The sequence below is a fragment of the Coturnix japonica genome, chromosome 2 (genome assembly GCF_054131305.1).
Source record: "Coturnix japonica strain WE chromosome 2, WE-NBRP24, whole genome shotgun sequence".
Taxonomy (NCBI): Eukaryota; Metazoa; Chordata; class Aves; order Galliformes; family Phasianidae; genus Coturnix; species Coturnix japonica.
The window spans coordinates 99,277,449-99,289,962 of NC_140664.1; the positions used below are offsets into that span (position 1 = coordinate 99,277,449).

The window sequence follows — 12,514 nt, forward strand, 5'->3', positions numbered from 1 at the left end:
TTTGGGAACAGGTCTGACTAAATCTCTGAGAATACATATGTCTATACCAAGAACATTACTCCTGTCATGTTTCTTAAAGAACTTTTTTTCTGAATATCTAACTTTTCAGACATTCTATTTATTCTGCCTTTGGAAAGAGAGAGAGACTGAAACCTCAAAAAAGGCAGATATCCTTTTGATGGGATTTTCTTAGCTTTCTTTTGGCTCAGGCCTCTTTCTCACATACCAAGGAGTACAGATGTAAAAAGACTTCTAACAGCATGGACAGCAAAAGGTGATTAAGAAAAAAAAAATCTGTGACATATTCATGCTATTTGAAAAAATACATATATTTAAACATGCATCCATATCTTAGCTCTAAGAATAACAAAAATTATCGCTTTTCTACACAATGATAACCTCTTACTATAAGCATATATAGTAACCCAGCTTAAAACAACTAAAACGTAAGACATTCATGATGTGTTTTTGTGATTTTCAGGCATGTATTTGAAAAGATCTCCACGTCATTATTTATGTCTAAAAATAAAGTACAGGAGGCTGATCCTGTAATGTTATGTACACATACTCTGTTGAAAGCAAAGCAACCCATCAGTGCACCTCAAGTACTGGAAGATCAGTTTGTGCACCCAAGATTGACACTCAATTACATACATGCCAAACTTTAATGAAGTAGTCCTTTCAAGTCGAAAATAAGAACATTCACAATAGTTTAACTTGAAGAATGTTAAGTGCTTGAATGGTTTGTTTTGCTTTGTTGGTTTTCCTTTTTGTTTAAGGGAAACACGTACCCGAAAGGCAGCAAATTAAAACAACAAACTAACAAACATCAAACAGACTTCATACAGTTCTAAAATATACTACAGTTTCAAAGAATAAAAAATATACTGAGGTTAATAATAAACTTGTGCTGAAGAAGTTAACCCTCCTAGATGGTGTTACCTTAGCCTCCTTGTCCTGTAACTTCTTTACCATTCCAAAAATGCTGAAGAGTCTCCATTCAAGTGATACTCAAATTTCAAACAACTTCTGGGTATTAGCTAAGTCTGCAATTCAGGATTTATAATCAATCCTCTGTCAATTTACTGAGCCCACACAAAATACGTAGTTCCAGATCATACACTGCATACGTATTAATTTCTTCTGAAATATTAAGTGCCATCATTAGGATACAATCTGTATATGGTAGTAAGGAAGTTACTTGACATGTCAATTAATACTACTTTTCTCAACACTGGGACAAAAAAAAGAAAAAAAGGGATCGTAACTTTTGTAACTTTTTCTTATTTAGTCACAATGATTTCTGATTCTATCACTCCACAAGACACAACTGGTATTCTGTTCTCAATATGTTTACTTTGGCTGCAAGACATCTTTGGCACTACCAGGAATTTCTTCTCTCTGGACACTGGACTTTGTTTTGGGCTCATCTCACAGGTCACCCAGAGCAGCACTCTACACACTAACAGCCTAACAGGAGGAACAGGACCTCACAGTACTCTACCAGAGAAGACAAAAGGTAAGATATAACCTTCACAGCAAACACACAAACAGAGCAGGTGCCTACCCAAAAGGCTAAGATGATTTACAGCTGCTAGAAATGGTCCTGATAGGCAGTTTATTTCCAAAGATATTTTGTTTCTAGGTTAGAAGAGCTGTAGCTCTGGAGTGACACACTGTGTGGTCTTCCAATAGCACCTGTAGAGATTCCTTTCTGCCATCCATGAATCACTTAAATCTGATTTTTCCACAACAGATATATCTTGCATCATAAACAAACAAGCACCGTATCCAAGAAATTTATCTCATTCCCTTTTTGTTTTATTTTACTTCCACATTCTTTACACCACAGCCTAAAATAGCTCCTGAAACCAGGCAAGCAATGAGGTGCCAACTTCAGGGATACACGTGCCCATACAAACCCTTGCCTGTATTGCAATTCTTAACAAGATACCTAAGATAGGCACAAAGAATGCTGAGGAAGCTATTCAAGAGAGTGGCTGCTCAATATACAAAATCAATACAAAATCAAGTCATAAGCTAGGAATATATCTTCCTGCTTCCATAAATTATTCTTCAGTGGACAGGATTCAGAAAAGCACTGCCACATTAATAAGTGCCTACTCTCAAAACATCCAGTGTATCTTGTATACCACCTGACAAGTTGCTTCAACAAAAAGCAGGAACAGCAGTATCTTTACTTCACTTATGTAATGAAATACATAACCTGGTAGGAATGGATACTTCAAAATCCTAAGTAGCCAGGCAATTTGGATGAAGGAAAAAGAACAGAAAGTAAGTTTCCAATCTGTTTGTTTGTTCTAGACAGAAGTTAATCATTCTGATCAACTCCTGTAATGTTTCAAAATTACTCATCAAACGATCCAAATAAGGTTCAAAGATCTTATCCACTTGTCAAATTATAATGTAGGGAATATGCTTAAAAGCCTCGTCTGAGATAACTGAAGTTTTCCAGGAAAAATCAGAAGTCCTTAAGGAATAAGCTGTTCTACAGTGACCAGTATTGAAATTGTAACTGAGAAAAGAAATAGAGACAAATACAAGTCTCTTCCAGCCAATCTGTAACCACTACACAGGCCCAGACTTATAATTGTACTCCAAACAAAGAACTTTTCCAAATCCTTAGCCACGGACGTTTTTTTGATCTGTTCTTAAAAGAATAAAAAGCTGTTCTCTATACTTCTCTCTATGTATAGTCCACAACAATAAAGTTTCATAACCTTTGACACATTTATGTGTTGACTGTTTTTGTAATTGGAAGATTCTTTGCCCAAATAGACTTTTACGCTATTGAGTACAAGAGAAACTGCTTGTTCCCTTCCTCCTTGCAGCAACACATTTTAAATCGGTTTTTTTCTTGAACATTTTTTTTTTTCTAGACAAAAAAAAAAAAAAAAAGAAAAAAGTCAGTTACTTCCATCTTTGATGATTTCAGTCCATGTTTCCTATAACTTGTGCGTTTCCTACTGTTACAATTTAGACTCTTCAAATGGTAAACACCTGGAGAAAACCATACACATCTGTGGAAACACTATTTATATCCACATTAACATAAAAATTTAAGAACACTGTTATTCCTGAACAATTTCATAGAGTAAAGCCACTTTTTTTTGCAAACAGAAAGGGAAGTTGAAGGGTTTGGATGAGGTTTGGCCTTATTACAACTGACTGAAAGTAGCTTATGTTCAGTGGTTGGCAGCACTGAGCTGCCCCACTGACGAGAGCAATGGATACTCTACCTTTCACAAAAGGAGCAGAGAAATATTGCTGTCCAGCCCTGCGAAATCACCTGATTTTTCAAAGATCAGTCAAATGATAAGTTATGGTTTACTCCAGAAAAAAAAAAAAGAGGGTGAAGGAAGCATCCTTATTTAAAGTAGTTATGTAAAAACAAGCCTGAAGGGAGTTCTGGTAATTTTCTATTTCAGGACTACATACAGTTCTTTACCAGTGGCAAATCTTCAAGAATGAGCAATCCTATGAAGCTTATTAAAACAAAACAAAACCAACAGTGAAAGAAATCATGCAAACTCAAAATACATCTGTGCTCTGAGAATGTGTAACTTCATACAGAAATGGACGAGAATGTCCATTCAGAGTATCTACTAATTCACGTTGTTCTGAATCATTTGAAAATGTCTTTATATGGTAGAAATATGAAGGATAGAAGTTAAGAATAGTATGATGGGCAGAAAGTGAGGAAGACATCATTTCAGGCACCAAAACATCATCTTAGTTATTTAACTCAATTTAAGTTTTATCCCAAAATTTAAAACCAGACACTCATATCTGAGGTAAATGCTTGATTTTAAGGCACTCCCATTTGTTTCAGCGAGGGCAACTCAGATGCACCTTTTGTCATCTTTTTTTTTTCCCCCCCAAATATAAAATCTAAAGCATGGAATCGCCCTTTACGAAAAGTTAGCAAAATATCTATTCTGTAAGCATATAAAATATATATTGTCTATACATAATACACAATGAAGTGAGATTGTGCACTCAGTACACATACATGTCCCATACGTGCCACACAAGAGGTTTGTGAATATATCATTTTCTTTTAGCAGCCTTCTCTTATCAAAATAAAGTAAAATATTGACCATGGATTCTGTTACTGAAAAGAAGTGTCAAACTAACAGATCATTAAAGAAAGGATTTTTGAGCCAATGTTAGAATGGTTATTTTCTAACCACCGCACACATTACCGTGCAGATGCTACACACAAAGCGATATTATGGATGCTGTTCTGGAGAGATGTGAGAATGGCCCAGTAATCAAAATCCTGTAAAGATGTCAGTTTTACTGGACTTAATGAGTTTCCCTCACCAGACCCCTCATCATCGTCAGCCGTGGACTCCTGCATCTCCTCTGTGAAAGCCTGAGATTGGCGGGGGTTATTCTTGTTGTCTGAAACAGTCACTTGTGCTTGTGACCTCTCACCTGAGGTCTCTGTGTGCTGAACTGGCGTCGAGGTAGTTAGGCCCTTGTAAGAAATGTCACCTGTCTCATCTTCCTCATAGTCATTAAGGCAGTACACTTCATCCAGGTCAAGGTCCAGGGTCCTGAAGCCCTTAGTGACAACCCCAGGCCTTGGGTCCAGGATCCCACCCAAGTGAGGCTGAGCCAGCTGCTGCCAGTGATGCAAAGTGGCAGAACCTTGAAAAGGAACAAAAGACAACCACAGATAAATCAGTAATCAATTCAGAATCCAAAAGTCCAAAAATCTCACTTGGTTTATCCAGAAGCTCAAACCTCAGACTCACTAATAGTTTGGAGCTTCCAAGAACCAGTCTTAATACTTCTAGGAAGACATGCTACAAGGCAAAGCTGCTTCAGCATTTCCAGATAAGCAGGAAATAAATTGATCACATCAGCACTTAGGCAAAGCCTGGTGGCAGAATGTGGCATACTTGTGCACATGCACATCTACTCCCCATCAATATTCTCATCTCCTTAAATTCACGGGATTAAGCAGGAGTAGAAAAAATTCATATTGTTAAGAGTTGAACTGAAAGCTCTAAGAACATAAACCATATACCCCTGCATTAAGCTCACATTAAGAAAGGTGCTAGGAACATGCTAGTATTTACTACTGGTCACTGACAGGAGGATACAGCAAGGTCAGCATTCTAATGTGTTAGAAAGCCACACCAACTCCAAGCACGTGTAAGCATGTAAGACTTCTGGGCTATACATCCAGTCCAAATACTTGTATGGACCCTATCAGGGCCCCTACACTACACACAGTCAGCTACTATATAACTAAATGCTACCATACCTGCAGCTTCATCCTTGGTGGAAAAAATGTTTTGAGTGCATTTTCCAGAGAAAAGCATTCAACATACAGTGTTCAACATGAGATTAAACAGATTAAACTGGTGTACACCAAGATCAGGGGAGGACTTTGGTCCTCAAACTCCAACTAAACATCACTTGCAAGAGTCAACATTTTCCCATATGCGCCTATCAGTCACAACCGTATAACACGTAGCTTAAAACTATTCTTTCCAGGTCTTATTAACAAAGCATCTTCATTTCCATCTCTGTCAGCTCAAATCAGAGCAGTTTTTGCTGTGTTGCTCCTGCCCTCTCTCCCCAAAACAGAACAGTGACTCATTCAATAAGCTGACATACAAATATCTTACCACCATTAACACACTAAGAATGTTCAATTCATTACATGGTATATGTAAAAATCTAACACACTTAAATGCCTAGGGGAGGAATGGCACTTATGCACATTATTTTGCATCTGAGTGAAAATAATTTCTCAACAAGGACATTTCATTGCAGGAAGCTTATTGTAAATAGGAAACTAACTGAGGAAACTTCTTCCCTTGCAATAGCTGAGCTCAGTGCGTAGTGATGCAATGACGTCTACGTCACTTTTTAAAACCTGCTCAACATGAAAAGATTCCACAGTACAGAATAATTGGATCTGAAGGGCTACTTTGGATAATAGTTCAGTTTATTTTTAGCAAGTTTTGAGTGACGAAGGAGGATTCAGACTGTTTGGTACCCTTAAGAACATCCCTATCATGTTTTTATTTCTGAATTGTCACAAAGGCCTCTATTACTTTAAGCTCAACCTCAAACAATGTGTGTAAGTGAGCTTTAACTTTACCATAGAGAAAATTCACACAAATGCAAAATGCAATTAATAGTTGTGAACATTCATTTATAAACTGGCTTAAAGAAATATAACAAAAAAGCCAAATGAAGGGAGGAGTCCTTGTCCTGTATTCAATAATCCCAGACTCCCACTAGACAGTTCTGTAAGTTATATTAGTTTTCTTATAGTACGCAGGGAGTGATACTTTGTGCTTGAAGTACAAGAAGCTACAATACAGTTATTTAGTTAAAAAAACAAAAAACAACCTCACCAGAGTGTCACTAAAGCAAGTCAATTTGAATGGACATTTTATTCCATTCTTAAAAGATGTAAAGAAAATTAATTCATTGCTTAGGGCCTCTGTCATGCTATTCATTTTACTGTGGGAATCAACTGCTTTAAAAGAGTAGAAGGCACTAACCTGAACTAATAAAGAACCAACTTTTCCTTACCCCATTTTAGGGCACGAGTATCCATAGGAAAACAAAACAAAACAGAACTACAACCACTGGGAGCAGTTTGCAGGTGCTATTTTGCCACAGTAGCATGAAGTTTAAAAATAAAACCCAAAAACCAGAATTAAACTTCATGAAAAATATATGGGAAAGAAACCATGCCGAAGTGAGGAACAAAATAATAATAAACATGTGTGTAATGAAAGACAACAAATAGTAAACCTAAGAAACAGGCAGACAAACATACCATAAATGAGATGTAAAACCAAATGTTGGAAGTACCTCAGCAGATAATTTTTAGGAAAAAAATTACCCCATGGGAATAATAAACAAAATGGTTTAAACAAAATCCAACAAAACAGTCAGATAGAAAGATGATAAGGAATTAAAAGAGTTTATTGGAAGAAAAAAAGCAGATATAATGGGACGGTGACAGAAATCTATTACAGCGGTAGCAAAAACAGTAACTTAGATGAAGCTGGATCATCCCCTTTCTCACGATGTAACAGGCTTTTTATGACCACTGAAAAGCAATCATGTAAACTAACTATAACAATCCGCTAAGCAGCATGGACTCGTGCTATGGCTATAGTTTCATTTGAACAGGCAGATAAAGCATATTCTTTCTTCAGGACACAAAAAGGGTTGGTTTAACCTTCTGAATATGTATTATGCTTATGTATGATGTCTTACAGACAAAAAAAATAATTCTAAAAAGATGAACAAATGACACAGACAACATAACACAAAAGTTCTGTCTGAGAGAGGAGGGAAAGGACCAAAACAAAAAGAAACCAAAGCTACATTGCATAACTAATGTTATTTCTGGAGTGTTTTAGGCTTTTGTTTAAAATCTGGAGGAATTTACTCAACTTTCAATGCCAGCAACAACCTGAGAGTTCCAAAGAAAGCCAGACTAACTATACTACTCTTGTGTACCACCAGCTTTGTTAGGCAGATTACAGAAATGCACGCGCTTTGCTCTGAAATTAAGCTCTAGTCCTGACAACAATATGCAGAGGAAATTTGGCTAAAACAACCTATTTCACACGTGAAACCAAAGCCATAGAGACTCGTGTATAGCCACTCAGTCAATTAAAGTGCAGAGGTCATTTTTAATCACAAAGGTAGTCCTATTATACCAACTGGTCTATTCAAAGCAAAGTTCTTTGCAAACATCTACCGAAATGAGAGTGGATGAACTAAAACTCTGTCACTCATTTTCAGATACGCCAACACATTCCTTTTCTAAGTTTGAAGCAGCAACACTGAGATTTAGCTCACATGTAAGGGTGTACTGCTTATGCATATATGGCCTGTAATATTTTATTCCCTTGGCTGGATTTGTTTCCTAACTTTTAAGGCTTGTAGAAAATTGTAGTAGCTAGAAGATTTCAAACCAACAGCGTGGATTACTGTCTCTAAAGTAAAAAGAATAAGTATTGCAAAGATTTCCTGCTTTCTGATAATGAATAAGAGACCACAAAGAGTCACTTAGAAGAACAGATAAAGGCCGAGGCCCTTTGTTATCACCTTCTAGTGGTTTCACAATCTGAAGCTTTTCTGGTAGGTAGGAGCGACTGCTGATAGACATTCCCGAATATCCAGTGAATTCTGAAAATCTGGAGTGAGTTCCCAGAGACATGATGCTTTCTGTGGGAGTAATGGAACCACTACGGAGTTCACCCTTTTCTGCCAGTTCCCGCAACTTCCTTTCCTGCTCTTCTTCAAAGAACTTCCGCTCTGAGAGGTAATTCTCCCGCCTAAGGGACAGCCTGCGAAGGGCAGTCTCTAGGTCACTGGAGCCTGGTGTCCCGGGAGTTCCAGGCTTCTTCATTCTGTCTTCATTCCTAAAGCATAATGGGACAGGGAAAAGAGAAGAAGGTAGGGATGGGGAAAAGATTGTTTGAGAAACACATTATTAAGTGATAGTTCTAAGACATTCAAACTTTAGAATACCACGCTTGGGAACAACTCACCACACTTCAAGCAAGCTGCTGTAAGGCAAATGCCAATATTTTCTCTCATTTTACACTAAAACTATTTTGAATCCCAGTTCCTGACTGGAAAAGCTGTGCTTTAGCTATGAACTTCCTCATAGTAAGAACTGAAAGATGTTTACTAGTCTCTCTCTCATGATTATATAAACTCAAGAGAGAAGGCCAAGTCCTTTACAGACAATGCTGCAAGAATAAATCAGTAAGTCACACAAGCATATTATGATGATAAACACTGCTTGTTTTGAGACATCAAGTAGCTTTTTCTATAACATATATGAAGCATAACCTGGAGCTACACTGAGGGAAGAGACAAGTAGCTGGAAAGTAAAGTTCTAACTTTACTAACTGGTTTTCTTTGTAGGTTTTCATAGTAGGTTTCCAACATCCACCTACACATCCCACCATTTTATTTAAGATCAGAAGAGTGAGCTGCAGCTGCATCTTCGGTCAGAACACTATAACATTAATGTAAAACTGTGAAAATGTAAGTAAATTTAAGTATTGATCCATGTCTGCAAAGAGAATGTGAAGTTTTACGTCACCAAGTGACGACACATCTCCAAAGAGGTGCAAATTGCAGAAACTGATACACAGTGCTTTCAAAAAGCTGGAGTGTTGAAGAACTAAAAGCACAAAAAGTAACAATTCAAGCTAGCTGCATGATATTAGGTGAAAAGAGGAAAATAGAAACTCCTTGCCTCTATGTCAGAATTAAGAACAAAAAAAAACAAAACAAAACAAAAAATACCCCCACAAAGCCAAGTGCTACAGTACTGACCCATTCTCAGAGTCTGTCTCTAGGATGATGCTGTTGGTCTTGTTGTCTATGACAATGTTAGAGATGTCTCCCCCATAGAAACTAGAACGTGGAGTGCTGACACAGCTGGAAATGAGTGAGTTCATCGCAGAAGACTGGTTGGAGCCTGGGATATTCATTGGTGATGGAGTCATGGATCTTTGCTTGACAACTTGGTTAACATTTCTCACTGTCTCGAAGACCCGCTTCTGATGACTGGTAAGACATACAAAGTTAATAATCACTTAATACCTTAAAAGCAACCAGATAAACAGGTAGCAATTTGTTAATGACCCTACCACAGCTCCACTAACTACTTTTCATTTATAGGATCTGTAAAAGAGTACATGTAGAGTCCCATCTTCATTACAGTCTCACCATCACATTTAATCCATCAACATAACACATCATGCTAGAATATTTTAGGCAGATTACTGGAGAATTATGTGTATGGATACTCTCAAATACTATCATAGAGTAAGTGAAAGGGCATGTTTAGTACCTAAAAAAAACCCTTAAAGTAAATGTATGGAAATAAGATTTAAAAAAAAAAACAAAATTAACACCTATTCAGTTCTTAACTGCATAATCCATTTCTAAAGGGAATCTGTTTGTCATAGAATAAATACAAGTCTTGCAACTTTTCATTCTGTAAGAACTTTACCACCTCCTTAAGTAGCATTAAAAAAAAAAACAAAACAAAAAACAAATCAGAAATAGAACACAGCAAGAGTCTAGATGCTGTCAATGCTGAAAATATAACTTCTGACCTACTTATACCATTTTTTCTTTATCGCCATTGTCCTGATTATCTGCTCCAAGATGAAGATCTGATGACACTTCAGCAGACAAAATAAATTTTCTCTACATCCTGGTTTTAGATTAGTCTGGTAGGACAAAAGGATCCCATAGAGTTTGAGCATGCTCACATCTTTTCTACCTTACACTTTTCTAACCAACATTTCCCTGTTCTTGTCTCTTTTTCTGAAATGATTAAGAATATGTCAGACTGTCTGTAAATACACTTGGAAGGTCTCTTGGAAGTGGCTGGTCCTTTCTTCATAAAATTACAGGTCAAAAAAGGTAAAAACTTTTAAACACCCCCTAATTAGGATTAAATTGTTTCAAATAAACCAGTCTATGCTTTGTTCAATTAGGCAAGATAAACCTGTTGGAGTACACATTCAACTTACGTCAATAAAGCCTATTCTGCCAAGCTGTAGCTAACTTTAGCTTTTGGACCTTAGTAAGTACTTAACTTGTTTCAAACCACTTTTGTTTAATTCAAGAGAGCATTAGCAAAATGCGATCTAACTAATTTACGCAAGTGTAATTCGCATCAGGCTGTGGTACACAATCACTTCAAATCCCTGTCTACATTGATGTTCCCTCTCTAAAAATTGGATTAGACCAATAATTACTTTGTAACTTCTGCTCTAACACCTGAAAAAAGAATTTAAGGAACCGAACTCATCCTCTGAACATTAAGTGACAAAATCCAGCACAGTAAGACACAAGAAAACCCATCCTTTTCATTCTCAGAACCACATCTTATCACTCAAGGATGAATATAAAAATTTCCTGAGGCAAGGAAAAACCTCTATATGGAGGTTTTCTTATGGTAGCTTAAGAAAAAAAAAAAACAAAAAAAACAACTATATATATATATATACGTATATACATAAAAAAATTATAATTATATATATTATATATTTAAAAATATATAAAATATATAATTATATACATTATATTATATATATTATATAATATATATATATTGCATTATACACATAACATTATATAATTTATATATATAAAAAACTATCTTAACAACCAGATAATTTGTTTTTCTTTCCCTCTGTCACTGATGCCTTTCCAGAAAAATTTGGTTCTAAACTTTCAGCTCAACTATATCCTGCCATTTCCTTTCTTAACAAAAACTAATTAAGCCCCAGATATAAACAATCATTTAGGAATCAAATCTTTTCAGTCATACGCCAAGTCAGGAGAGTCAGGTTCATCTAGATGCAGCTCCTTCCTCATTGACCCTTCTATCTCTGCTGCCAAAGAATCCTGTTAAAGACATGTACAAAAGTAAAATAAGTATCTTAATATTAACAGGTTGTCACTGCAGAAAACAATTGATTAGTTCTATAAAATACCTAACAGCAGTAAATTGTCGTTCCAGGAAAAAAAAAAATAGGTTTAAGAATGAAAATAGAATGGAAAGCTAGAAGACTAATGAATATACTTCAACAGGTGACAAGCTACAGCTCAGCTTCATACTGTTACAGTGCTCATCATCTGAAGAGACATGATAACATCTGACAATAATACTAAAAAAACAGCACAAGCAACAACAGATCCAAGGTCATCCAGCTTTTAAGAGTAAATTCCCTGCACAATGACACTTTCCTTTTACATAAAGTGTTTTGCTTATTTCTTTTTTGTTTAAAACCAACAGAAAATATTCTTTTACAGCACTACCCACTGACCCACAAAAGAGAGCTCTTGGAATGAAATATTAATATACCTCCCCCATAGGGTTAAAGTTTATCAGTTCTCCACTGCTGGTCAGTTTGCATTACTGCCTAAACTGTAGCGAAGTACAGGGTCTAAATGCCAGGTTTGCTGAATCAACATCTGAAAACCATTTTTATACAAAACACACAAAAATATCTGAACACAAGTATAATTTACTCAGCTTACAACTGTATTTGTTGCAGTATTAAAGGTCTGCACTTTAAACTCTACCTCAGAAAGGGCAGTGAAAAAGCAAGGCAGTTTCCTTCTTGTGAGCACAAACCAACTTACACGTGTTCTTTCTCAGTGATTAAGATGAGGCATGGCTAAGAACAAGGAGGACAGACTAGATTCTGTTGTTTAATTACATTAATGAAACTCAAAAGAAATTTCATTGGTACCAATGCCTTAAGAAGTAATTACACTATTTTAGAGATACAAAGGCAAATAAAACTAGGCACTGAAAATTACTAGATGTTTATACCCACTCTCTCATTTGGTTAAGCGTACTGCATATTCTCCATGCTTAAAACATACTCTGTCATTATCAAATGTAATTAATTAAATAATGTTGATAAAACTAGTGAGATCTCCATAACTGACACTG

At 36.2% G+C, this 12,514-nt stretch overlaps 1 protein-coding gene across 24 annotated transcripts in view; it reads right to left on the reverse strand.

Moving 5' to 3' along the window:
* The window catches only part of TRAK1 (trafficking kinesin protein 1), a 117,623-nt gene that overhangs the window by 11,838 nt on the left and 93,271 nt on the right, over positions 1 to 12,514 (reverse strand). For 12 of the 24 annotated variants that reach the window (XM_015854101.3, XM_085538217.1, XM_085538201.1 and 9 more), the window contains 4 exons: positions 11,381 to 11,457; positions 9,367 to 9,600; positions 8,122 to 8,438; positions 4,348 to 4,677 (listed from right to left, as the gene is read on the reverse strand). In XM_015854101.3, coding sequence (XP_015709587.2) covers positions 4,348 to 4,677; positions 8,122 to 8,438; positions 9,367 to 9,600; positions 11,381 to 11,457 — 958 coding nt within the window. Of the gene's footprint in view, positions 1 to 4,226; positions 4,678 to 8,121; positions 8,439 to 9,366; positions 9,601 to 11,380; positions 11,458 to 12,514 lie in introns of all 24 variants that reach the window. The other 12 variants (XM_085538209.1, XM_085538214.1, XM_015854099.3 and 9 more) reach the window with 2 other exon arrangements.